This window comes from Pituophis catenifer, unplaced genomic scaffold (assembly GCF_029215685.1).
Source record: "Pituophis catenifer annectens isolate HBS135680 unplaced genomic scaffold, rPitCat1.0.hap2 SCAF_3, whole genome shotgun sequence".
Taxonomy (NCBI): domain Eukaryota; kingdom Metazoa; phylum Chordata; class Lepidosauria; order Squamata; family Colubridae; genus Pituophis; species Pituophis catenifer.
In genome coordinates, this window is record NW_027256883.1 from 141,863,742 (window position 1) to 141,889,794 (window position 26,053).

Consider the following 26,053-nt stretch of genomic DNA (forward strand, 5'->3'; position numbering starts at 1 on the left):
CGTGTCTGAGGAACACCAGTTTTCATTATGGAATTTCAGTGAGCTAAAAGTTGGAGTTGATGGTTGACGTGGTGTTTACAGAAAAGGCTCTCTGGGGATCTACTGCCTGATTTTAATCCGCTTGTTTTCAGTGATGCAGATGCAGAGAGCCTCTAGGGCTATAAATGGTCTTTGAAAGCTTGAAAGGGAGTTCATAGACCTCACAAATTGTAATTAATGTGCTAGAAGGCAAACATTATTTAATAATAATCACCCAGTGATAATGTTAAATTTAAACAATTTAATGTACTTTTAATTGATTATTAAATTAAATAACTTTATTGTCATTGTACATGTATACACAGTATACCTGTACAACGAAATTCACTTAACACCCAAAGACCAGGTCCAACACACATAACAATCCCCAAACACACTCCCACTCACCACAATTCCCCACCCCTAAACCACCCAAACATCCACACAACAGACCAAGTAATATTGTCCAACAGCTCACTGATGGTGGCCCTTTAGTTCATTGTTGAGTGCAATTATAGCTCTGGGATAAAAACCATTCAGAAAATGTGTGGTCCGAGTTTTAATTGTTCTGTATCTTCTGCCAGAAGGCAACAGTCCAAAAAGATTGTAAGCAGGATGGGAAGAGTTTCAGAGAATGTTATGCAACTTTCTCAAACAGCGAGATTTGAAGATGTCATCCAGGGCTGGTGGCTGGAGTCCGATGATATTCTGGGCAGTTTTAATGGTTCTCTGTAGAGCTTTTTTGTCTGCTACAGAGCTGCTCCCATACCATGCAAAAATGCCGTATGTCAGGACACTCTCAATGATGCTGCGATAGTAGGACAGAAGTAGATGCTGAGATAGATTTATCTTCCTGAGCATTCTTAGGAAGTACAGCCTCTTCTGTGCCTTTGATGCATTTTAAAAAAAGAAATTAAATACATTTTCAGTTTTTCTCCTCCTTTGATTGTAGTTTTAGAAGCTTTTGGGTTAAAAAATAAAGTTACATAAGTGTGTATATAAGTGCCTCTTCGTGTGTACAGGGGAGAGGTTTCAAAAGAAGCTTCCATTTGTCCTGCTCTTGCAGTCGAAGAAGGCTATGTGTAGCAATACATGTAGACCTCAACTTACGGCCACAATTGAGTTCAGAATTTATGTTGTTAAGCGATAAATTTGTTAAGTGAGCTTTGTCCCATTTTATGACTTTTCTTGCCACAATTGAATCACTGCAGTTGTTAAATTAGTAACATGGTTGTGAAGTGAATCTGACATTGACTTTGCTTGTCAGAAGATTGCAAAACATGTTCACATGACCCTGGAACATTGCAACCGTCATAAACATGAACCAGTTGTTAAGCATCCGAACGTAAATCACATGACAATGGGGATGCTGCAATGGTCATAAGAGTAGAAAAATGGTCGTACGGTCATTTTTTTCAATGCCATCGTAACTTCGAACGGTTACTAAACAAACGGTTGTAAATCAAGGATTACCTGTACTATCCAGATGTACTGCTACTTATCTAAGGTGTAGTTTCAGTTCATATATTAAGTACTGAGGTATTGGATGAATATATTTTCCAATTTGAACGTGTATTTCTGTTATGTTGGCATCTTTCTGTGCAATAATTTCCAAACAAATTTAAGTGCAATCTTAGTTCTTAAAGTATGTTGCTCCCAGTGTTATTCGTTCCATTCCATCTATTACCCATGGTAATAACCAGGATGTTACAAGCCTCGCTGACCGACTATAAGCAATAGGCAATTCTGTTACTAAGCACTGTGGCTGCTAAGTGAAAAATCATGTTACTGCACTGGACCTATGATACCACTTCTGTTTCCATCATTAAACAAACCACTGCAGTCATTAAAGCGAGACATCATGTGATTGCAACTTTCATTTCATTTCAGTGTTCTCCATTAATTCTGTTTGTTGGAAGGCAGATGTTAAGCTCACAAATGGCGATTATGGGATTGTGGGATCTTGCACAATCATAAATGAAAGGGTGAAAAGCTTTTTCTCCCCAACTGCGTAGTCAAAATTGTTCTAGGCATACAAAATTTCTCACATACTAAGACCTTGATTGTGATGCCAAATCATTTCCTGTTGTGATCAAGATTAACTGTACCACTTATCTTTTGTTTTATTGACATGATTAAAAATAGCCTCCTAGTTAGCTGACAGTTCAGCAGTGACATCAATTGATACTGTAAAATATCTTTATCCCTATAAGAAACATAATGAACATATGAATTGATAAAACACTTTTATGCCTATAATAAACACAAAGATTCATCTTCATTTATTCTAGGTGATTGGTATAATTTCCTCTCATTTGTAAATAATAAACCAGTAGCTAAATATTTTCCTTAGAGTCATATTTCATTCAGGCTAGTTACACAAAATACATGAGCTCACTGATACAATATTAAACCTTAATGTATTCTATATACAGTACTGCGTTCAATTAGACTTTTTTAATGAAAACATAAAGATGCCTTCAAATCAAGCTCAACTCCTGATGACTATATGGACTTATTGATGTAGTTTTCCTTGCAACAGTATGGATTTTGGATAATTTTGAAAAAGTTTTGCCATATCAGATTTGATTATTGCTTGATCATCCAAAATTCCAACTCATTAGACTGGAAAATTGAAAAAACAAATATGAAAAAAGCAGTGGCAAACTACTACCATACTATTGCCAGGATAGCAACATGGATGTGGTTATTTTGTATATTTTACCCTTAATTATAAACATAATTAGTGAGGAAGCGATATCAGGCCTCACTTCCATTTGGATGGGAGAATGAATGCCGTGTTTAAGGAATACCTCAAACTGCTTCCAGGGCAGAGAAGTAAAATGACCTCCAGAATGGTTTGGGAGAGATTTGACATTGTTGAGAGAGAGAAAACAAAATATTCTGGAATTCTCCAGACTATCCTATACCTGAATTGCTCAATTTTGCCATTTTGACCCATATTAACAAAAACTTATTGCACTTCCAATGACATTCTTCTTTTTATTTACCTCAACTGATATCTTTCTCTTCTACTTCTACTTCCTTATACTTTGAAAACATTATTTTTTCTCACCCATCAATCATTCACATCCCACTGTAACAGGGGTAAAATCCAGCAGGTTCTGACAGGTTCTGGAGAACCGGTAGTGGAAATTTTGAGTAGTTTGGAGAATTGGCAAATACACCTCTGGCTGGCCCAGAGTGGGGAGGGAATGGGGATTTAGCAGTATCCTTTCCCTGGAGTGGGGTGGGAATGGAGATTTTGCAGTATCCTTCCCCTGCCACACCCAAGTTATGCCCACAGAACTGGTAGCAAAAAATTTGTATTTCACCACTGCACTGTATGCATTTCTGCTCACTAATAATCATCAACTTTACTTTGGTCCAGGACAAATTGATTGGTTGCTTTTGCAGATCTTAACACTCTTTGCAACTATATTCATATCTATAATGTGAAGGCAGCTATCTTCTTTCTCTCCATTTTGTCAGGATCCAACTTGGACAGTTGTATAATATAGTATGGGAAAAATTCTGTTCACTGATGTCTTAAAACTCCCATTATAACAGCTCTGCCAGGTAGATGAAACTGGAAATCAACTCCATAGGAAGGCTAACACTACCTTTATTGAAATTACTATAATATCAGATGTTGGAGAAGACTTCAGAGAATACTATGAGGCAGCCAAGAAAACAAACAAATGAATCATTGAACAAATCTACTCAGAGTTCTCACTTGAGATAGAAATGACCAGAGCAGACTCAGATTATCCTACTTCGGGCACATTGTGTGAAGAACTACTTCTGAAGAAGGCTCTGAGGAAAGAAAATAACCAGTAGCAACATGAATGGACTGAGTCACAGTGGAGAGTAGTACACATTTGGAAGATCTGAAGGACCATGTCAGGGAGCAATCACTATAGAGAAAATCTATGTGGTTGCTAAGTGTCAACAATAATTTGCTGATACATAATGAATTAGTCAACAGAATCTTGCTGTGCCTTCTTATACTTATGGAAATTAGGGAGATTGTCTCAGTCACCTGTGATGTTTTACGCTTATTCTGAACTTACATTCTTCCCCTAGCTGCTTTGGTAATGGATTTCACCTATCTCTGATGGCCAAACTATGAATCGACCAAGTCAAATGCTGGGTTTGTTTTTCCTTGGTTTAAAGTAGCCAATTATCACACAAGGTGGGAAATTGCAATCTATTATTCTGTACAGTGCAAAGAGATGTGCTCTTGGCACTACTCACAAATTAAGAACCCCCAATTCAAAAGTTAGCATAGCTTTTATATACTTTTGGAAAACAAGAGTGTCTGATCATTTGAAAGCAATAGGCAAAAAGCAACGAAGTATTCACAATCCTGTAGAGCAGGGGTGCCAAACTCGATTTCATTAAGGGCCACATCAGGGTTGTGTTTGACCTGGGCAGGGGGCAGGTTGCACATGGCCAGGGTGGGCATGGTCAGTTTGACATCACTCGTGTCGGGGCGCCTGTGATAGCCTGAGAATTCTGCCAGGGAAAATGGGCTCCTGAGCTCCATTTTTGGCTGCGATGGCCTCCTGCAACCATCTGCCAGCAAAAACGGAGCTTGCCAAGCTCTGATTTTGCTGGCAGACGCACTGCGGTCCAGTCCTTCACTGTTTCCAGAGTGGCCCTGCAGGCCAGATCCAGCCCCTGAGCCTTGAGTTTGACACCCCTGCTGTAGAGAATGGCCCTGTCAAAAGATTGGTTCATTACTATATTATAGCCTTCCTCCTCTGTCCCTAACTAATAAGGTTGATAATTAAGTATGCAAATATTTCTAGCTAATTTATCTGCAACAAAAAAGGACAGTTAACTCATTCTAACTAATCTGTTTACAATAGGAAGAGGATTGATCAGCCTTGTTTCCACTGATACTCTACTTTAGGATGGTACATATTCTTCGATAAGGCTGTTTTGTAGCCTTTCAGGTATTTTAGGACCAGGATGTGAAGACCAAAAATGAGAGGTGGCAAAGACAGAAACATGAATGTTTTTCAGCAAAATGGGGTTTCTGTAGCTGAAGTAGCTATACCAGTCCAACATTTCTGCAAATTCATCTTAATTACTGTCTGTACACATGAAAATTTTGAGGACAAGATATGGGACAAAAAACAACACATGTACAAATCTGTAAAAATATGTTTCTCTTTTATTTTTTATAAGTAAAAATCCACTTCCTGACCTAAACAATTCCGTTCCTGCTTGGCAAAGTCAGAGCTTCTTCCTTCTGTAAAAAAGAGCATTTTCCCCTAATTTTTTGGTGGAGGAGATACATTTTCCAGATGCCAATTTATTAACAAATCCCAAAGTGTACTGCACCAGATCCTCACCTCAAATTGAGGTAAATTTCATATGCAATCCCATGCCACAATGCTTTTCTGATGAAATACTTGCAATCTGTATCTTTAAGATTGTCTAGAAAAACAGAAATCCATATTCTAAATACCAAATTTAAGGTTATTAACTAGCTTCATTTAACCAAACCAATTAAAAAAAAACTGGTAAGATAACAATACAGAACTTAGGTATGCCTGTTTACTAACAGGTTTCAATCATGGACAACCACGAGTACATTGTGATTGTCCATACAGTAATTAGCTACGTTGGCGGTAAGCAACGCACTTCATAAATTGCAAGTATAGTAACATTAGGATTCAATACTGAGAAAGCAGATTATGTTCTCACTGACTCTGTTGCTAAATACCATGATGTAAAAATGAGAAAGTTCTGCTCTTCTTATATTGAGATTTTAAATAGAGGTCTTGTCAGTAAAACTCCCGATGGAGCTCCTAGAATAGGATAGGATAGGATAGGATAGGATAGGATTTTTTATTGGCCAAGTGTGATTGGACACACAAGGAATTTGTCTTGGTGCATACGCTCTCAGTGTACATAAAAGAAAAGATAAATTCATAAAGAATCATAAGGTACAACACTTAATGATAGTCATAGGGTACAAATAAACAGTCAGGAAATAATATCTATAAATCGTAAGGATACAAGCAACAAAGTTACAGTCATACAGTCATAAGTGGAAGGAGATGGGTAATAGGAACGATTAGAAGATTAATAGTAGTGCAGACTTAGTAAATAGTTTGACAGTGTTGAGGGAATTATTTGTTTAGCAGAGTGATGGCGTTCCGGGAAAAACTGTCCTTGTGTCTAGTTCTGGTATGCAGTGCTCTATAGCGTCGTTTTGAGGGTAGGAGTTTATGTCCAGGATGTGAGGGGTCTGTAAATATTTTCACAACCCTCTTTTTGACTCGTGCAGTATACAGATCTTCAATGGAAGGCAGGTTGGTAGCAATTGTTAAAGATCCTACAAGGATCTTTAACTGATTACCCTTCCCAGTTAAGCGCTTCAAAGGGAACAGATTTTAATATCAATGGTTTTCTTTTAATCATTTTTGCTCAGCATCGCCATCGGGATCTTTTTTCCCCCGGTTAAGATTTATGCTCAGAAGCAGGAGATCGGCGCCGACGCCTTGGAAAAGCCCGCACTCCCTACACACCGGGCACCTCCACACCCGGAGTAAAAACAATCACAAACTTTAGGAAGAAGAAAAAAGAGGCGGAGTTGCATTAAGCGTCGGTAGCCAATGACCGCTCTTCCTCCTTCCTGGGTCCTACGGAGAGGCAAGATGGCTGCCTCCAGCCCGAGCCGGTGTCTTTTTCCTGCAGCAACAGCGCTGCCGCTTCTTCTTTTCTTCAGCCGCTGCAGTTCGGCGGTCGGTCACGGAGCGCAGGTACGCCGGGAAGGGCAAAGACGACGGCGGGCTGCGCGCCTTTATTTCTCCCTTGCTTTTGTTTCGTTTTTCTTTTCCTACCGTGGGGTGGATTTGAAACCCAGGACTTGAATTTCCGTTTCCGTGGGCTGGTCTTGGTTGCATTGAGCAAATGCAACCAAGGGGCTCAAGGACGATCGCCTTAAAAAAAAAAAAAAAAAAACCGGACCGGAGACTTTTAAAATCTAGCTGTCTATCGCTTTGCAATTAAATGCGGTGTTGCAAATGTATATCAGGAGTGCACCAGCGCTGGACTCTGCCTTCTCTCCTCCGGGCTGTCATTGCAATCCTGGAAGGCGAGAGAGGAGGGGTGGGCTGGCCTGGCTCCTCAAGGGGTCGCTCAGGTCGGATGGTCGACCGCCCCCTGACGGCTTTTGGCGGGGACTCGGCTGCTGCTGCTTTCTGCCTTTGCTCTTCTTTACCCAGGAAATTTCAAAACCCCTGGGATGATTTCACCACAAGCACACCAGAAGCAGTTAGAATGGTCAAGCATCCTTAGAAATAGAATTATAATGTGTATCCCATTGTAATTCTATGGCTCCATATTAGGGTGATATGGGGATTAGGGTCACTGGGTGTTGTACTGTTGGAAGAAACATCCTTCTAGGTTCTGCTCCAAGTGGGGAAAACAGACACTGGAAACATGGAGACTGCTTGGAAAGATGGTTTAATGGTGGACAGGATCACATGGCTTGAGTTCCTGAACAGAAAAGGGGCAGATACAGTAAATCCTCAGGTTTTTATGCTCTCTCTGGCTCTGCATTTCTTGGGGCCCCAAAAGAGTATCCTGATTGGTTGTCAGACTCCCAGGGGGTGGGGGCCTTGCTGGCTGATGGTCACATGTGCCCTGTGATTCTTGACGAGTGTATCTTGTCTTTTTATGTACACTGAGAGCATATGCACCAAAGACAAATTCCTTGTGTGTCCAATCACACTTGGCCAATAAAGAATTCTATTCTATTCTATTTTAGTTTTATCTTAATATATTATCTCCTACATTGTATTGCCCCCCCACCCCACACACACGTAGTCTTCAACTTAGAACCACAATGGAACCCAAAATTTCTGTTGCTAAGTGAAACATATTTTAAGTGACTTTTGCCCCATTTTACGTCCTTTCTTGCCACAGTTGTTAAGTGAATCATGGCAGTTGTTAAATTGGCAACACGGTTGTTAAGTGAATCTGACTTCACCTGTCAGAAGGTAGCAAAAGGGGATCACATGATCCCGGGACACTGCAACCGTCATAAATATGAGTTGGTTGCCAAGCATCCAATATTTGATCACGTGACTATGGGGATGCTGCAGTGGTCGTAAGTGTGAAAAATGGTCATAAGTTACTTTTTTCAGTGCTACTGTACCTTTGAACGGCCATTAAATAAACTTGTAAGTCAAGGACTATGTATATGTAATAAATTATTTACATATAATACATATACATATGATACAATAAATATATAATAAAATAAATTATCCCAGCTGTGGCCTTTTGTGGAGCTTAGCCAGCAATCCTTCTAGTGGGCTGAGGGTAGTGAACGAAAAATGGTAGCTTGCTGGCACATAACCCCCATTTCCTGTTTTTTTTTTTTATATATGTATATATATGAGAAGAGAAGGAATGGTTAGGAAAGAAAACGTTTAAATAATAATTGAGCTTTGTAAAGGAAGGAAGCAGCAAAGACAGGCCAGGTATTTATTTATTTTTATTTATTTATTTGCATCCAGCCTGAGATTGTGTGTGACTGGCCCAAAGTCACCCAGCTGGCTTTTTTTAATTACATAATTTAACAGTGTATTATCTGTTTTCATGTTCATCAGTACATCACTATTACAGGTAGAACTTGACTTACAACAATTCATGTAGGGATCATTCAAAGTTACAACAGCACTGAAAAAAGTGACTTATGATTGTTTTCAACACTTACGATCATTGCAGCATCCCCATGGTCATGTGATCAAAACTCAGATGTTTGGCAACTGACTCATATTTATGATGGTTGCAATGTCCTGGGTTCATGTGATCATTTTTCGTTACTTTCAGACAAGCAAAGTCAGTGGGGAAGACAGATTCAGTTAACAACCATGTTACTAACTTAACAACTGCAGTGGTTCACTTAACTGTGGCAAGAAAGATCGTAAAATGGGACAAAACTCACTTAGTAACTGTCTTGTTTAAGAACAGAAATTTTGGGCTCACGTCAAGGGCTATCTGTATACTTTGGATTCCATGGATTTGAATTATCTAGGACTTTTCTACTTCAACTTTGCTATAATTTCCCCAGTTTTCATTTATATACATTAGTGGCAATAATACAGGAAAAAAGGCCTCAGTGTGAATGGAGAGAAAGAGATACAACCTCCCACCCCTTGTTTTCTCAAGGGTATCCTAGGAGGCAGGATCTTGGTCTTTTCCTCCAACATCATCCCTTATATCCCATTTTTCATTCAAATGCTCAAGGTGGCATACATAATGCTGTCTTCCTGTTTGGCTTTTTTTTTTTTAATAACAAGAAACCTTGAGATGGGATGCATTGAAAGACCTGACTGTCTCCAGTTAGCTTCCAAAGTTGAAAGTACAATGTAGTAGAAGCTCCATTTCACATTCCTTATCCAGCATCTTTTAATCACTACTCCTCACCAATTCATTGACTGTTCTCATTGTGGGAATCTGTCTACAATTCCAGAAGTAATGCTGAAAAACTGTTTTTGCAGTGTTTTCTCTGTCGGAATAGCTGAATAGGAATCAGATTATGCAGCACTTTGTATTCTAATGCAGAAAGATACTTTGGAATGTGTGAGGGTACAAATATATGCAATGAACCAAATGTGTTTTCTCTGGGATCATAGGAAAACTACTGGGGGTACCCTGCAATCCTGAGAAAAGATTATGCTGCTTTAAAAAGTTGGAAACAAGTACTCTTTTTAAATTCCAAATCACTACTTGGCCTTCAGATCTAAAATCTGCAAAACTTTAACCAGTAGGAGTTCTGGTGGTGGTGCCGGCAGTTCTTGGGGGCCCAAGAATGGCCCATGTAATGCCACTGCTCCATGAGCTGCATTGACTGCCAGTTTGCTTCCAGGTACAATTCAAGGTATTGATAATTACCTTTAAAGCCCTTCATGGTATGTGTCTGGGCCTATTGCACGACTGTTGCAATAGGAGGCACGTTGTGGGCCTATCACCCTTATTATTCCAGCTGGCATGATCCAGGAGAAAGACCTTCTCTGCCGTTTATCTGCCCTATGGAACATCTTGCCCCCCGCTCTGGTGTAAGGTTCACCCCAACCCTTCTGACATTCTGGAAGAGCCTAAAACTTGGCTCTTCCAGTTAACTTGGGGCTTCAATGGGGGAGTATCACAGTGGAGGCAGTTGATCAATTAACAACGGATCTCACCTTGCCCCCATCCTGTTCCCTTTTAATTGGGCGAGTTCTGGATTTTATACTAATTTGTGCTCTTAGTTTGTATAGTTTTTATTTTTACGATTGTAAGTTGCCAAGAGTTATCTTGAGGTAAGATGGGCTGCATATAAATTTTATAAATATATAAACAATTCTTTCAAGTAGAAATTAATTAGGCAACTATCTCAAGCAAAACCCTGGAGTTAGGGGGATGGAGTAGCAGTGCCAGTTTCAGTTTTGTATATTTCTTGTAAGCCATTAAAAAGCGAAAGTTAGAATATTTTGAACATGTGATGTGACACCCAGAAAAATACGGCATCCTTCACTTGATCCTCCAGGGAAAGATTGAATGCAAATGAGGTGCAAGTATAAGAACATCATCGCTTCAAAACCTAAGGGACTGGTTTGGACAAAACTCAGCAGCACTTTTTCATGCGGCTGTTGACAAAAATAGGATTGCCAACATGATCGCCAATGTCCGATGATGGATATGGCACAAGAAGAAGAATATCTCTTGTGCATGATTTCAATGTTTTCTTATATTCCAGGTCTCCCCTCCCCCCATTGTCCTTTTGCTCCTGGAGAATTGGGCCAAGTCTCTTCCCATTTCCCAAAACATTATGTGTACATGACAATGTAAAAAGAATGTTGAATTTGGATGTCATGGCAGTGCAGTGGTTAGAATGTAGTACTACTGGCTACTTCTGCTGACTGCCGGCTGCCAGCAGTTCGGCAGTCCAATCCTGGAGGGCTCAAGGTTGATAAAATGAACACCCAGATAGTTGGGGACCATATGCTGAGTCTCTAAACTGTTTAGAGACAGCTGTAAAGCACTGTGAAGTGGCACATAAGTCTAAGTGCTATTTCTATTTTCAAGTTGTTCTGGATTTGATTCAGAAGTCATGCATTCATGCATTTTGTTTCCAATAAAAGCTGGCTGGATCTCTTGAGAAAACCAACAGGAACTTGGGGTAATAGAGCAATGATCTATTTGTTGGTCTTTTCAGTTGGAAGAGGGAGGATTTGCTTGGCTTTCATGGTTGTAGCCTTTAGCAGATTTATTTATTTAGATTTGTTAAGGCTGTTTAATTGATTTATGTTTTCTTGAAATAATGATTTTAAAAAGAATGACTAAACATGTACTTGCTTTGTTTTATGTCACATCAGTCAGCTTGTTTCAACAATTCTGTAACAAGGATGGGAAGGGATTGAATACATAGATTACAAAACAAGCTGGATAATTACATAAAATAGTATTCATTAGACTGGTAGTTTCAATTTATTTGTCACACTGCTGTGATGATAATCCATTTGCCCAAGCTCTGGAGATTTAAAAAACAAAACCTGGCATTTTTTCAGGTCAACTAAATTAATGTTTCCCCGAAGAGTTCTATTTAGACATTTAAACTGTGTGTCAGAAAAAAAAACAGACTATAAAGCAAATTATAGCTAAGTGGCCAGAGTTAGGAGTTATGTGGTATTTTCTCCAAATGACCTAGAATTGACATTGAACATCTGTTGAACATTAGAGAAATTTTAAGGCTGCAATTAAATACAAGCTTTAAATAATTGAAACTAACTTTTTCCAATTGCATAGCAGAGAACAGTCTTATTATTTTCAGTGATGCTCAAATCAGATTGAACAGACATTAATCAATCCAATCTTGAAACATTTATGTGGCTGAAAAACAGTTCAAGAATAAAAAATCAAAGAAAAAAACAACCCATAATATTTTGATAAACTATATTTTGAAAACAGAATGCATTTCTTCCTGATTTAGTTCTTATTTGTTCTAAAAGGCAAAGATTGACTAATCTCGAATCAAGCAGGGACAGAAAATTGAACTAATAATTCAATAAATTAATTGTGATAGTAAATCTATTTGAGATATTATGAGTTCCAGGACATAAAATTGCCACTTTGGATTTTGGTATCTCAAATGTAAATATTTTTTTAGTATCCAGATTCTTGCACCATGGGAAAATTGTGCATTAAGTGTTCCAGTTAACTGATTGGCCAACTTTCAATTTCAGTGATTGATAATGGCTAGTCTAACTAAATCTTTCACATTGAGTTAATGATTTAAAAAAAAAAACTTAGCTAAGACTAACTCAAAATTGAAGCTGATTTGAGATAAAGATATAAGGATCAAGTTATCAGCAAAAAGGGAAATAATTTCTCACATAATTTAGCTCAAAAAAAAATCACAGAAATGTAGCATTGTTGACAAAGAGGTTAAAAATATAGAGAGTCAGGTCATAATCTTTCTTTAGCCCCTAAGAAACTGGGATGTTATCAAATAGATGACATTCGGGGAAATCTCACATCACTGTTTGAGTTCTTATGCAGAGATTGCAACAAGGATAGCATGGTTCAAGATTGGTAATCAATTAGGAATATTTTATTAATTTTTAATTCTGTTTTTCAAGAGAACACAGAATATTTATTACAAACATTCATCATAAGCTTAGCATAATTTTAAAAAGTCCCTGTTAAAATTGTGGATTTCTACTGCCATATTTTACAGCATTCTTGAGTACAGTACATTATTCTTTAGAAAGAATGAAAAAATATTTTATTATGAGGTATTTGCAGATCATATATTATGGGATTAATTTCTTTATGATCATTTGAGTGTTTTGGCTGAGTGGCATTTGATAGTGGGGCAGGACTCTGTCAAGACTTGTCAGACTTCATACATTTATTTTAATCTGAATGACAAGCTTCTGTTCTGTTAAAGGAGGAATCATCCAATCTAGCTTGTTTGTTTTTAGAGGATTCAAGGACAAAAATGTCTGATCAATTGGATCAATCTGGCTTAATTCACATTTTTCCTGGTTTTCCAAATTTGATTCATTGAGGCTAATTTCTGCAATTCCTGTGGTAAAATGAAGTATGTTTTCGTTTGGAATAAGTGATTTTTTTTTTAAAAAAAATATATAGTTTTGTTTGTGGTGTGAAGACTTCAATAAATAAAATTGTGAAATAGCATTAAGGAATTGTAATTTTTTTTATATTGCAAGTATTTGCAGTACTGAAATCAAAGTTAAATTTTACTAACTGGGATGTCTGGGTCTTCTTAAGCATTCCTTATGATTCTCTGCTTTTGTTTTGTTCTTTTTTTCCTCTTTGGTTGCCATCTTTGATCAAGTTTCAAGACGATGGAGAGAACTCTTTGTTGTTCTTTGATATGATTCATGAAAGGTTTTTTATACATGCAGTGCTACCAGAATAAAGATTTCTTTAAAGCAAAGCAAACATATATGGAGAGAAAGTTCTTCTAAAAAGGGAGTCATATTTTGGAGTAAACATACACAGGATTGTTCTGTACAATTTCCTAATATATCAATTGGTATGATGCTTATACTAATTAACCTTTTCCAATAAAGTAAAAAATAACTTTTGATTTGATAAAAACATATTTAAAATATTTATGGAATTTTTGTTTGTGTGCATGTGATGCTATTTTATTTATTTGTATAATTTCTATATTTTCTCTTCAGGATCAAGCAGAACAATTTTTTAGAAGTGGTCATACAAACAACTGGGCCGTTCTGGTAAGATATTCCAGCCTAATTGAACCTAAACAAATTAATCTAAACAAATCTATGGGAATATATCAAATGGTACCACTGTAAAGAAAAGATTGCTTGCCTCCACAGTGATAAAATTGCTTTTCATGCAAAGATAGTGGATTGGGACAAAGTGGGCAAAGAGAGTGGATTGGATCTGATAATAATATAAATATGATAATATAAATATAAAAATAATTCTACTTAAATACCTGTAAAGCATTAGCTATCACCAATGCTTTTTTTTTTTTTTTAAATGAAACTTTTCCAGAAGTTTTTCAGAAAAAAATAGCGAACATACTCACTTTGACCATGATTTATTAATTTACTAATGCTGTATATTGTAGGAAGTATATAGAGTAGGGAGGTCTTTGAAGATTATACTGGAGGCATTAGTCTTCAGTTGAGAGAGAACAGCTCTGCAGTTTGACAGAATTAATCCTTAGTGAAATTTCCAAATAAGCTGTAGCTCAGTGGCCCATTTATTTCTGCACAGTCATGTTGGTGCATTATAGCTGCAGAATTTATTCTTACCCCTCCCTCCCTCCGTGTGTGTGTGTGTGTGTACACACACATACACATACATACGTACGCTCATATATATTTGTCTCTTAATGTGTTTAGGTGTGCACATCTCGATTCTGGTTTAACTATCGCCATGTGGCCAATACTCTCTCAGTTTACAGAAGTGTCAAGAGACTTGGAATTCCTGATAGGTAAGAAGAACTTTCTAAAATGGTATCAAGTACAAATAAGGTAGTTACTCTAAGGTGATCCCACGCTTGTTTTAGTCTTCCATTCTTTTTTTATATCTATGCATTTTCATTAGACAGGTTCTAAAAGGAAATATATATATATAAAAAGAATGAAGTTGAAATATCCTGGATGTTATAGATTTCTAAAATACTATTAATTAGTTGTAAATAATTCAGAATATTCAAATCAAATATCTTTATTATAGGGTTCGATCAACTTTTTAGAATATTATATATTATAACCTTCTAAAATATTAAGAATTACCAGTAAACCTTGAGCTGAAAGTGGGTATCCAGTACCATAGTAACCACAATATAGGTCACATCTTTGCCATCTCTGTTTTCTTGTGCTTTTTTTGGAATTTTTTAGAAAAGATGTGCTTTTTTAAACAATTTGTAAACTGCCCTGAGTTGTTGGAAGTCAGGTGGCATATACATATAATAATTATGATTATGGTTCATTGCATAGTTAACCAGATTATTATGATGATCTGAAATAGATGCAATCCATATTACTATGAATTTGTTGAAATTTAAGTATCCTGTGAAATTGAAATGTAGACCCTGCATAGAGAAACTAAAATTTTGCACGTGATACATTTATTAAGTCATAGCCAAGGTCTGGTTTGCAGTTTAAGTTGACTTCTTCAGCATGTTTTATTTTTAAAGTATAAGGTTATTTTACATGAAAATGTGCTCCCACGACATGAGTAGCTATTATTCTATGGAGGACTTTTCTATTGAACATACATAGGTGTAGAAAGTTAACACCCACCCTTCTCCTAGAACAGTGATGGCTAACCTTTTTGCCATTGCATGCCAAGAGGGGGAGGGCGGGGGAGGTTTGCGTGTGTGTGTGCCCACACCCATAATTCTATGCGCCCAGCACTGCGCATGTGCGCGCAACCCCCCTTCCCCCCTGCTCCTGGCACGTGATGGCCCGGTAGGCCTGTTTTTCTTTCTCACCTGGCTCCAGATCCTCTCTGTGCATCTGGGGAGGGCGAAAACAGCCTTTCCCACTCCCTCAGAGGCCCTCTGGAGGCCTGAAATGGCCCATTTCCCAACTCCTGGTGGGACAGGAAGTGCCTTTTTTTGCTGTCCTCAGCCTCCAGAGACTCCTAGAGAGGTGAGCCATGTGAGAAAGAAAAATGAGCCTTCCCCATCCCCCCAGGCCCTCTGGAGGCAGGAAACAGCCTGTTTCCCTACTTCTGATGGGCCCATAAGGCCAGAAAATCAGCTGACGCACACCAGAGCTAAGCTGGCATGCCCACTGATATGGCTATGTGTGCCACCTGTGGCACCCGTGCCATAGGTTCGCCATCACGGTCCTAGAAGAATGAAATATTCTAGGAAATATTAAAAAGGCAGAATATTATACCTCCCTGGATGAGAAAAGGAGAAACATACTCTTGGAAAGCAGCCCCCACCTTTGTTAATAAACCCAGAAAGACTGGTGCCAACCTATCTACAAGACAAAAAACTGGGCCAGTCTATCTACAAAACAAAAGACCTTAACCCTCAGGACATGATAGGATTAGCCCTCACTCAAGATTCAAACCAGGGCAAAGCCATTAAGACATAATAGGAATTGCCCAAGCCCCTTCATTACATCACCCAGCAAGATTCAACCAAGCCTGGGACACAGACTGCCTACAAGGTTAGCTGACAATTATAAAAAGTCTAATCTAACATTGCAGGTATTAGCAGAGAAATGTGTTCATAGACATATATTTAACTATTGGTTTGAATGAGAGAAGAAGATTATATACTTAAAAAAAATGGAAATACACAATTTCTAACACAAGTATATGCAGAAGAATTATCTGATTAATATTCTAAACTGGAAAATTCATCACAATTTGTCATTGTTTTTCATAGCCTGAAAAATAGGTTTATGATAAAGAATTATGAATTCAGGTGACTCAAAAATGTAAATGTGACCATGTTACATAGACATTTTTGCAAACTGAAAAGATGGGATATAAACACAGTGACCATTACTTCTTGGAAAAAAATAAAGGACAAATCTAGAAAAGGAACAAATCTGAAATACGTTCATAAGGATAAAAAAACCTGTTTATAACTTTGCTGTACAATAGATAAGGTTGTTTCTTTACAAAGGAAAGTTCAGGAGCAAAATCAAGAAAGCAATTAATTAATCCAAAGGACAGCTTTCTGAATAAAGAACTATAATAAAGGATGTATATTCAATCTACAAGTGTCTATGGAGATTCTCAGTCACTCATGTCATGGTTGTCTCAAAGGTGCTTTTTCAAGAGGCAACTGGACTTTCTTTTTGTTATTCCTTGAAGTCGTTTCGCTTCTCATCCAAGAAGGTTCTTCAGAGAGGACTGTTTAATTTTAAGTTTTTCTAATGTTAAAATTAATCTAATCAGATAGACTGCTGAATCTTGTCTTGATGGGTTTGTTCTCCTATGTTATGCCTTGTGTTTATGAAGTGCTTGTTTTTTTTTGAAAAACAAAAACAAGCATGTAACATTGGACACACAAAAACTAGCATGTAACATTGGAGAAACAAAACAAGCACTTTATAAACACATGGCATAACATAACATAGGAGAACAAACCCATCAGGACAAGATTCAGTGGTCTATCTCCATTTGAAAGACAAAGTTTACTCTTTTGAAGATAGCATGGACAGAGAGGACCTCTGGTTTGAAAGAAGGGTCAAAGAGAGCATCAACATTAAAACTGAACAGTCCTCTTCTCAACAAATGGGAAGGTTTATGACACTTATTTCCTGTGTACAACAGCAATTCCAAAAAGATTCCACACCCATTTGCAGTATTCAGGTGATCCTGTGGGTACAGATAAACCTCCAAGTGGCCTCAACGACTCTCAAAACGAATGCTAATGAATGCAAGGAATTTGAATCCCTCCATTCCCCACTATTCAGTCAGAACTGAAGAAGCTTCTTGGATGAGAAGTGTAACATCATCAAGGAAAAACAAAGGAAGTCCAGTTGCCTTTTGAAAAAGCACCTTTGGGACATTTAGATCCAAATCAATTAAAGAAACGCCCAGAATTAATAAAGACAGTATAGCCAAAAAGATCTTCCAGGTTTGATAGCATGCTTCAAAAATTGTCTGAGAACAGAAGAGAGATTTTTTTTTTTCAGGGGCATAAATATGAGATGGATTCCCAAGTTTAACTAAATTGTCAAACATATTGTAAGTGTCACTATCTAATATTGCTCCTTAATTAGGGATGCTAAAGACTGAACCCGGTACTTTCTGCATAAGTTAGATCTGCCAACTGGCCATGGTTAAAACATTGATGAAGAAACCTGATGAGTACAATGAGAGAAAAAAACCCAGATTGATTTCTTGGATGAGCCATCCACCTATTCTTGTTTTGAAGTATTATTGCGTTTCGTAAATTGCATGGAATTGAATTCATGTGCAAATACAGTAACGTTAGCCTTATTAACTTTTAAAAGCTATTTCTTCATTCTGTGTGAAGTTTTGGCTTAGTCACAGAATGCCTTGCATAGAAAAGAGGATTAAAGCTATTAAACAACCTTTCAAAGTTAGCAGACCATGTATGTTTATTGAGGCTTTGTGTTGCTACTGCACTCACATTGTGTATTCAAATCCATTTATTTTCTTCCCAATCAGCCATATAGTCTTAATGCTAGCAGATGATATGGCCTGCAATCCAAGAAATCCGGCTCCAGCCACTGTGTTTAGTCACAAAAACATGGAACTGAATGTCTATGGAGATGACGTGGAAGTGGATTACAGAAATTATGAGGTTAATTCTTAAATATATTCCATATTAAAATGTAGAAAAGGTAATGAGGAAGGAGATAACATTTAAGTCAATTGATCTGATGAGAACTTGCAACTTCTTGGGCCTCAGAGATGTTCTTCAGCACATTCAAAATGATGTATGAGTTTTAGAACTTCATATGCTCTGGTATCAAAATCTTTAGCCTACCAAATCTAGTCAAATCATTGTTTAATCAGTGGGATATATCAATACCTGAAAATTGATATATTTTTCCCTTGATTAATAGTTGAACATAGTGATGATCCTACCTAAACCTTTTAAAGCAGGTATCAAAGACAAACCACAAAACTCAGAATTGTATAGTGTGACTAAAGACTAAAGGTGTTAAATGGATTATTCTTGTTAGTTGTGAGCTGGAAAGTACAGATGTGGTCACATGATCTCCCACTTAGCAACCACTTTGCTTAAAAACAAACCTGCCAGTTCCAATTCCTGCTAAATGAGGACTACAGTACCAGTACAGGAGTTGAGATTTTGAGCACTCAACTCAAAAAAGTACTCAGAAAACTAGTATGGTTTTCTGAGTACTTTTGGAACTTTAGAAAATTATTTTCAGAGCTAGTAGGTGTGAGGTTTGAGAGTTCATAGTACCGTGTTTCCCTGAAAATAAGACCCTGTCTTATGTTTTTTTGAACCCTGAAATAAGCGCTCGGCCTTATTTTCGCGGAGGTCTTATTATTTTGGGGGCGCGTGGAGCAAGATGGGGCTCCTCTTGCCATTTTACCTGATTTCCAGCTCTGTCTCCCTAACCCTAATCAGAGGAAATGGCAGGGACCGGCTGTGCATGCGGTAAAATAGTTTTGGGGAGCGCTTATTTTTTGGGGGGGGGCTTATTTTAGCGCAGCCACTCAAAAGCCTAATTGGGCTGCTTATCCGGAGAGGTCTTGTTTTCCGGGAAACAAGGTAGGACTTTTTTTTTTTTGCTAGGCAGATGTATAATTTATGATCAAATATTTTTAATCACTGGAATGTTGTGTTCCATAATTGTCATGCAGAATTTAAAGCTTTAAAATATGATTATGAACATTTTTCCATGGCAACACATAGTTGTGTTGATGTAAGAAAATGTTGAAATTGTTCCCAGAGATAAAATCATAAAGTTTGACAGGTGTTTAAAGCACTGAATGTATATTATGGAGGCTGAAATATGTCGACTTAACCTGAGCTAATAATACATTAATGAGCTGTAATATGCAGTAGTGTATATTTTGTTGGACAATTCATTTGAAAATAATGCCGGTAAGATTAAATGCAAACAGGATGCTGTCTCGTTTAGGTTACTGTGGAAAATTTTTTGAGAGTGTTAACAGGCCGAATCCCAGCAAGTGCACCTCGTTCCAAACGTTTGCTTTCTGATGACAGAAGCAATATTCTCATATATATGACAGGTAATTGTATTTTCTTTGTCATTTCCTATAGTAGTAGTAGTAGTAGTAGTAGTAGTAACAATAACAACAACAACAACAACAATAATAATAATAATCAAAATCGCACAAACTGATTACAAAGCTAGACATGACCAAGTTGCTAAATTAATCCACTGATCATTATGTAAAAAATACGACTTACGTGTATCCAAAAAGTCATGAGACCATAAAGTGGAAAAAGTTATAGAAAATGAGAAGGTGAAGATCTTGTGGGACTTTCGAATACAGACGGATCATCACTTGCAACACAACACGCCAGATATCACAGTTGTCGAAAACTGAAACATACAATTTATTGACATCGCAGTACCAGGAGATGCCAGAGTCAAACAAAAAGAACTGGAAAAAATCATAAAATATTGCGACCTGGCCATCTAAACTACACGGCTATGGATAAAACATGTAACAGTGATACCCATTGTCATCGGGGCACTTGGTACCATGTCCAAGAATTTTATAACATACATCAGCAAATTGCAGCTTCCTGCAATAACACCAGCGGAACTGCAAAAAACCGCTACTTGGAACATCGTACATCTTAAGAAGGTACTTGGTTGATACCTAGAATGCTGGCAGCAACCCGTATCAACCACTAGCACCAGTCAATGTATTCGTGATGCATTTTTGAATGTTCAGTTGACTTGAGTTTCATATTTAATGAATAAAGAAAATAATAATAATAATAATAATAATAATAATAATAATAATAATAATAATAATAATAATAATAATAATAATGAAAACACTTCCACAGCCTTGACAGTTGGACTAATTTGTTCTGCTTTGAGACTGCATATTTCCTTTGTAGCTTACTCTTTGGTACATTTACAAGTAGTTCTCAGTTGAGAACCGTTTGTTTACTGACCATTCAAAGTTACAATGGCACTTGAAAAAGTGACTTATAACAGTTTTTCATACTTATGACCGTTGTATCATCCTCGTGGTCACGTGATCAAAATTGCTTGGCCACTGGAATGTATTTATGATGGTTGTAATGAGCACATTTTCTGACCTTCTGACAAGCAAAGTCAATAGGGAAAGCCAGATTCACTTAACCACCATGTTACTAATTTAACAACTGTAATGATTCACTTAACAATGGTGGCAAGAAAGGTTGCAAAATTCACTTAAAAGCTATCTTGCTTAGCAACGGAAATTTTGGGCTCAATTGTGGTCATAAATCAAGGACTACCTGTATTAGAATGACTAAAGACATGTCTGTATCAGGAAAATTGAAACTAGATGTCTCTTGTGAATTCAAGCTATGAAATGTATATGTATATTGAGGCATAACCAGTGCTAATCTGTCTAATCCCTGAAATATAATTAACATTTATGCCTGCAATTGATCTTGAACCCTTGAATAGTGAATTAAATACAGAATGGGTTCAACTTTTGAGAGTCTCAGATATCTAGAGTAAGTTGTCTTGGAAATGTTTGTTTGATTATATGTGTGGAGTATCTTAGTTTGATTGTATGGGTTGGATTTAGTTCTAAGAATCCTCAACAGTGGCCAATAAACATTCAAACATTTCATAATCATCTAAAATGGCCATTTGCATCAGTTTGGAAAAGGCCAATGTAATTATTTTGCTGATTGATGCATCACACAGTGGACAGATCCACACTCTGTCCTAATTTTTGATTTATAGCTTACCAATGTTAGGGTAAGGGTTAAGTCACATAGCATACTAGTTAAAAGCACAACTAATAATTTTATGGTTACTATGATATGTGATTCCCTCCAACTCTGAGCAGCATACGAAACATTACAATAAAGACCCAACAGAAATACAGAATTATATAATAAAAGTCTGGAAAAAAATCCAATAGTTACTCAAAAGACAAGCATATCCCTCAAAGGACCCATCACCATTCTGACCCTGAAGATAGTCAGGTTTAGATGAGGTTTGTTTAAATAAGGTGAGAACTGTAGAAATTCCTGAGGGACTTGTGTTTATCTCACACTTGTCTTCTGTAGAAAAGCCTAATACAAGCCCTGTCCTTTACTAATATTCATTATAGGCAATGATTCATGCACAGAAACATAGCCTTAGTAACTGTTTCCATCATTTTTTGTTCTCATGTTAAAATATATATATTGCAGTCATCAATATGTATATGGGTAAAACTAGGATTTTAAAATGCAGTCAGTGCAAGAACTGGTCTTCAGTTGCATGTTACACGAGCAAAAAACAACACATTGGTACCTCCATCCCCACCCTCATTTAAAAACTCATTCCTATTCAGTCCTGGGATCTGCATGGTGAGATGGGCCAAAGGGATACTGAGATCCTTGGATTGTACGCGTTGCAAGTCAGTGGTTTATTCAGAAAATCATAATTTTTTAAAAATGTAGCCCAGCACATGTTTGAATATGGTGAATGTTTAAACATTCTGTTCAAGCACTATAGGAATTGTTCTAACTTAGCTTGGAACTACAGTATATATTATTATTCTGGAAATCCGGATCTAAAAGAGAATTCAAGATGTGTGGCTGCATATATATTAGTAGTTGCAGTGACTCAGGGGAGGTTTGGAGGGATGTGGGTAATACAGACTTCTTAAATGTTAAATCTGAATTGATTGGGCTTCTCAGCTTGCTCAGGCTGAGTTCCAAAGGACAAAGCAATTGCTTACCCTTTTGTTTGCCTTGCTTCTTTCATCTGCTGTAATATAAGCTCCCTTGGTGGGCGAGAGCATATTTATGCATTGTTCTAGTTGGATGCCAACTGTTTTGTTTGAAGGTTTCAGAAAATATTTTTGAGAATATCCTGACTTTTTTTTTTCCACCAAGGTCATGGTGGGAATGGTTTCTTGAAATTTCAAGATTCAGAAGAAATCACGAATGTGGAACTCGCTGATGCCTTTGAACAAATGTGGCAGAAAAGAAGGTAATTTCTAACCCCTGCTTTCTAGTGTGCCTGCATTTTTCTGCCTCTTCTGATCTACCTAGAATGCATTTACAATTTTCATTTCATTTAGTACATGTATTTGCAACCATAGATTTTAGCAAAAATTCATATACTATTACAGCAAGTCTTAACTGGTCAGTTATTCGCCCCTACAATTAACAGCACTGTCAACATCTGTATTAACAGTGTTCACATTTTTATCTTTTATGATATTATGGATAATGTCCCTCTAGCACCATGATGACGAACTCTATGGCATGCGTGCTGGAAGTGGCATGCAGAGCCATTTTTCCGGGCATGTGAGCTGTCGCCCAACTCACCTGCAGCTGCGCATGTGCGCACGCCCAGCTGGTGGTCAGGCCTCCGGTGTGAATGCATGCAATTCAAGGGACCCAGCTGGTCTTCGGAGCTCTCCTGTGCATTTGCATGCGTTTGTGCATGCACATGAGAGTACTGATGCGCAGCATGCACATGTGCAGACAGCATTCATGCATGTGCATTGCACACAAGGAAACCATGCGCATGCACACGTGATTGTGCACGCAGTGCATGGTGGGGCGCACGTGCAAAACTGTGTGCATGCACAGATGGTGCAGTTGCACACACAGCGCATGGGGGAGGAGTCGTACATTAGCACAAGTGGCATGCGCGTGTATGAAGCGCATGAAGCACGGACCTGTTCGGCACTCTGTGAGTAAAAGGTTCACCACCACTGCTCTAGCAGATTGTACAGCTAAGCATTAAGGTTGTGCAGGGCAAGTCATAAACCCACTGGGCTTTTGCAATGTCCTCTGTCCAGAAATGTCTGTCAAAGCTGGTGCTTGTTTTTGATTGGTTGGTTTGAAAATACAGGCTGATCTATTGGGTCATTTGCATCACTGATCTTTAAAATACCACCTGGCATCCAAGGTATAAGGGTTAAATCTTAGATATTACGGCTATGCAAATATATTGAAAGAGTTACTTTGCTATGCAACTCAACTTACAAGTATGAGAGATTTCTACAAACCTATCCTAACTTATTGGAAGGATAAGTTTATATTGGGGTTGCATGAACCCAACTATAGCAAGATCTATAGTTGAAGATCTAGCAAAATATATATGCAGATCTGTATAGATCAAAAAGTATGTGTAGTCTTGCATAATAGTTAATCAAAGGAAGTAGTACTCGAAAACCTTTGTTATTTTGGTTCTGAATGAGGAGACAGATCCTTTGCAAAAGGAAGCCTACACAAGACTTCAGGAGATTAAATATTGACATGGAGCTGCCTTAATGTAAGATTTTAGGATTTTACTTTTGAATAAAACACACCTTGGATTGTGTATTTAATCACCAGTACTTTTTTTCTATGCAATGGTGATGAAACAGGATAGTTTATAAAGGTACATTATTGTCTGTTAATCCTGGCAAAAATCCTGGAGGCAAAATCTCCAGGAATACTTTATTTTAAAGTAGCATTTTGTTTACAAGGCTGGATGAAGTCACCGCAACTGATGGATAAAGGAAGACATAGCTAATCTCTTATATACTAGTAAGGGCTTTACTAGTAAGGGCCCAGCTGGCATATACAGGCATAAAGGATGCTTTTTTCCCCTTCTAGGTACAATGAATTGCTGTTTATCATTGATACATGCCAAGGAGCATCCATGTATGAACGGTTTTATTCTCCCAATATAATGGCTTTGGCTAGCAGCCAGGTTGGAGAAGATTCACTTTCTGTAAGTGTTATTATTTCATATGTTAACTATATATAGATAACAGTCACCAAGTGAAAATCTATCCTAGTTTGGTGGGTATCTAGCTGTATAAGATTTAATAGGAATTTTGCTTCTGCTGGAAAATACTGCATTTATAATGGAACGAGAATTAATAATAGTGCTCTAAAGAAAAGCAAGATTTAAAAAAAAAAATGAAATTATGACCCTACTTTAGGTTATTTACAACCTTCCAGGAAGTAATGACTTTCACAATCTTTTTTTGAGAACTTTGGTATATTTTATTGCATATTTTGGTGGGCTAAAAGCACTTCTACGGAACTATGACACGCTCAATGAAGGATAAATTTTGAACGATAAGAGAAGCAGGTAAAGGATTGCTGCCTTTCTCTTAGTGCAGATTTGGTAGATTAAAATAGAAAGCTAGTGTTACAGCTCTATATAGTTCTTTTCCAGCACATTCATATACAGTATTTTGCTTGGCCTTATTTATTTGTGTTCCTTTCTGTACTACATAGTAGCTATTCATAGTTTGCGAGGTTAATCAGCTGTTGACAGAGGATGTAGATATAAGATTGTGTTGTTCGGTCTTCATTGCTAAACATTTATATATAGTAAATTTGGTATTTATAACAACATTTTCTTTTTGAAGCATCAACCAGATCTTGGCATTGGCGTCCATTTGATGGATAGATATACATTTTACGTCTTGGAATTTTTAGAAGAAATTAATCCAGCAAGCCAGACAAATATGAATGACCTGGTAAATACTTATTTAACTTGCTATTCATGAAACCACTACTGAAAAGCTGTGTGTTTTGTATAATTTTACATAATCCTTTTAACATCCTTTTCTATTTCTCCCATTGTCACTGTATTTCGTCAAGTTGGGAAAAAACATTTTTTTCTAGTTTTAAACCCCCAAAATGAGATTTGCTTTTTAAGGCTCAAGTTAGCCTTAAATCTAGGGCTTAAATCTACATTAGCTCATTAAAAAATAATCCTTTTACGCCATGGAATCTTAGTAGCAAAGCTATGTTTTTCATTACAACCACTGTACTTTAAAGTTTGAATTGTTTTTAGACTGTTGCATATAATGCTGTCTTTCAGCTCAATTATATTAAAAAGTTATATTATGCAAGATTCAGAACATTGCTAGGTTCCTGACTCAAGCTGAAAAACATATTAGCTTTGACTGAAGTTAAATGTAAGAATTAATTGCAGAGTGTAAAAAGAAGCATAAATGATTGGTAGAACATAAATCTCAATGAGCAAATAATGTGATTGCCATGTCTAATTAAAGAATCAAGTTTGTAGTTGCTAGGAAGATTTTTGGTTGTGGTTCTGGAAAGATCCTGTGTAATAGAGCAAATAATCTAATGATATGAGATAGCTCACGGGTGTCAAACCCGCGGCATGATGGCAGCATCACGTGACTTATCGGGATTTTTTCCTCTTCACTAAACTGGGTGGGGCCAGCCAGTGATACTTGGTATATATGGAGCAGTAAAGCTGCTAAAAGAATAACTTGTTCTTCTCTAATCTGGCCTGCGGGCCGCGAGTTTGACACCACTGAGATAGCTCCATGGATTTGACTAGTAGAAGAGAGCCAAAAG

The 26,053-nt window shown here is 37.4% G+C and overlaps 1 protein-coding gene across 1 annotated transcript in view; it reads left to right on the forward strand.

The window, feature by feature from the left end:
* The first annotated feature begins 6,686 nt into the window (after nucleotides 1-6,686).
* Nucleotides 6,687-26,053, forward strand: part of PIGK (phosphatidylinositol glycan anchor biosynthesis class K) — a 115,955-nt gene continuing 96,588 nt past the window's right edge. The window contains exons 1-8 of the mRNA XM_070941256.1: nucleotides 6,687-6,797; nucleotides 13,743-13,796; nucleotides 14,436-14,527; nucleotides 18,205-18,340; nucleotides 19,656-19,767; nucleotides 22,604-22,700; nucleotides 24,323-24,440; nucleotides 25,090-25,200. Coding sequence (XP_070797357.1) covers nucleotides 6,693-6,797; nucleotides 13,743-13,796; nucleotides 14,436-14,527; nucleotides 18,205-18,340; nucleotides 19,656-19,767; nucleotides 22,604-22,700; nucleotides 24,323-24,440; nucleotides 25,090-25,200 — 825 coding nt within the window. The 5' untranslated portion in view covers nucleotides 6,687-6,692. The remainder of the gene's footprint in view (nucleotides 6,798-13,742; nucleotides 13,797-14,435; nucleotides 14,528-18,204; nucleotides 18,341-19,655; nucleotides 19,768-22,603; nucleotides 22,701-24,322; nucleotides 24,441-25,089; nucleotides 25,201-26,053) is intronic.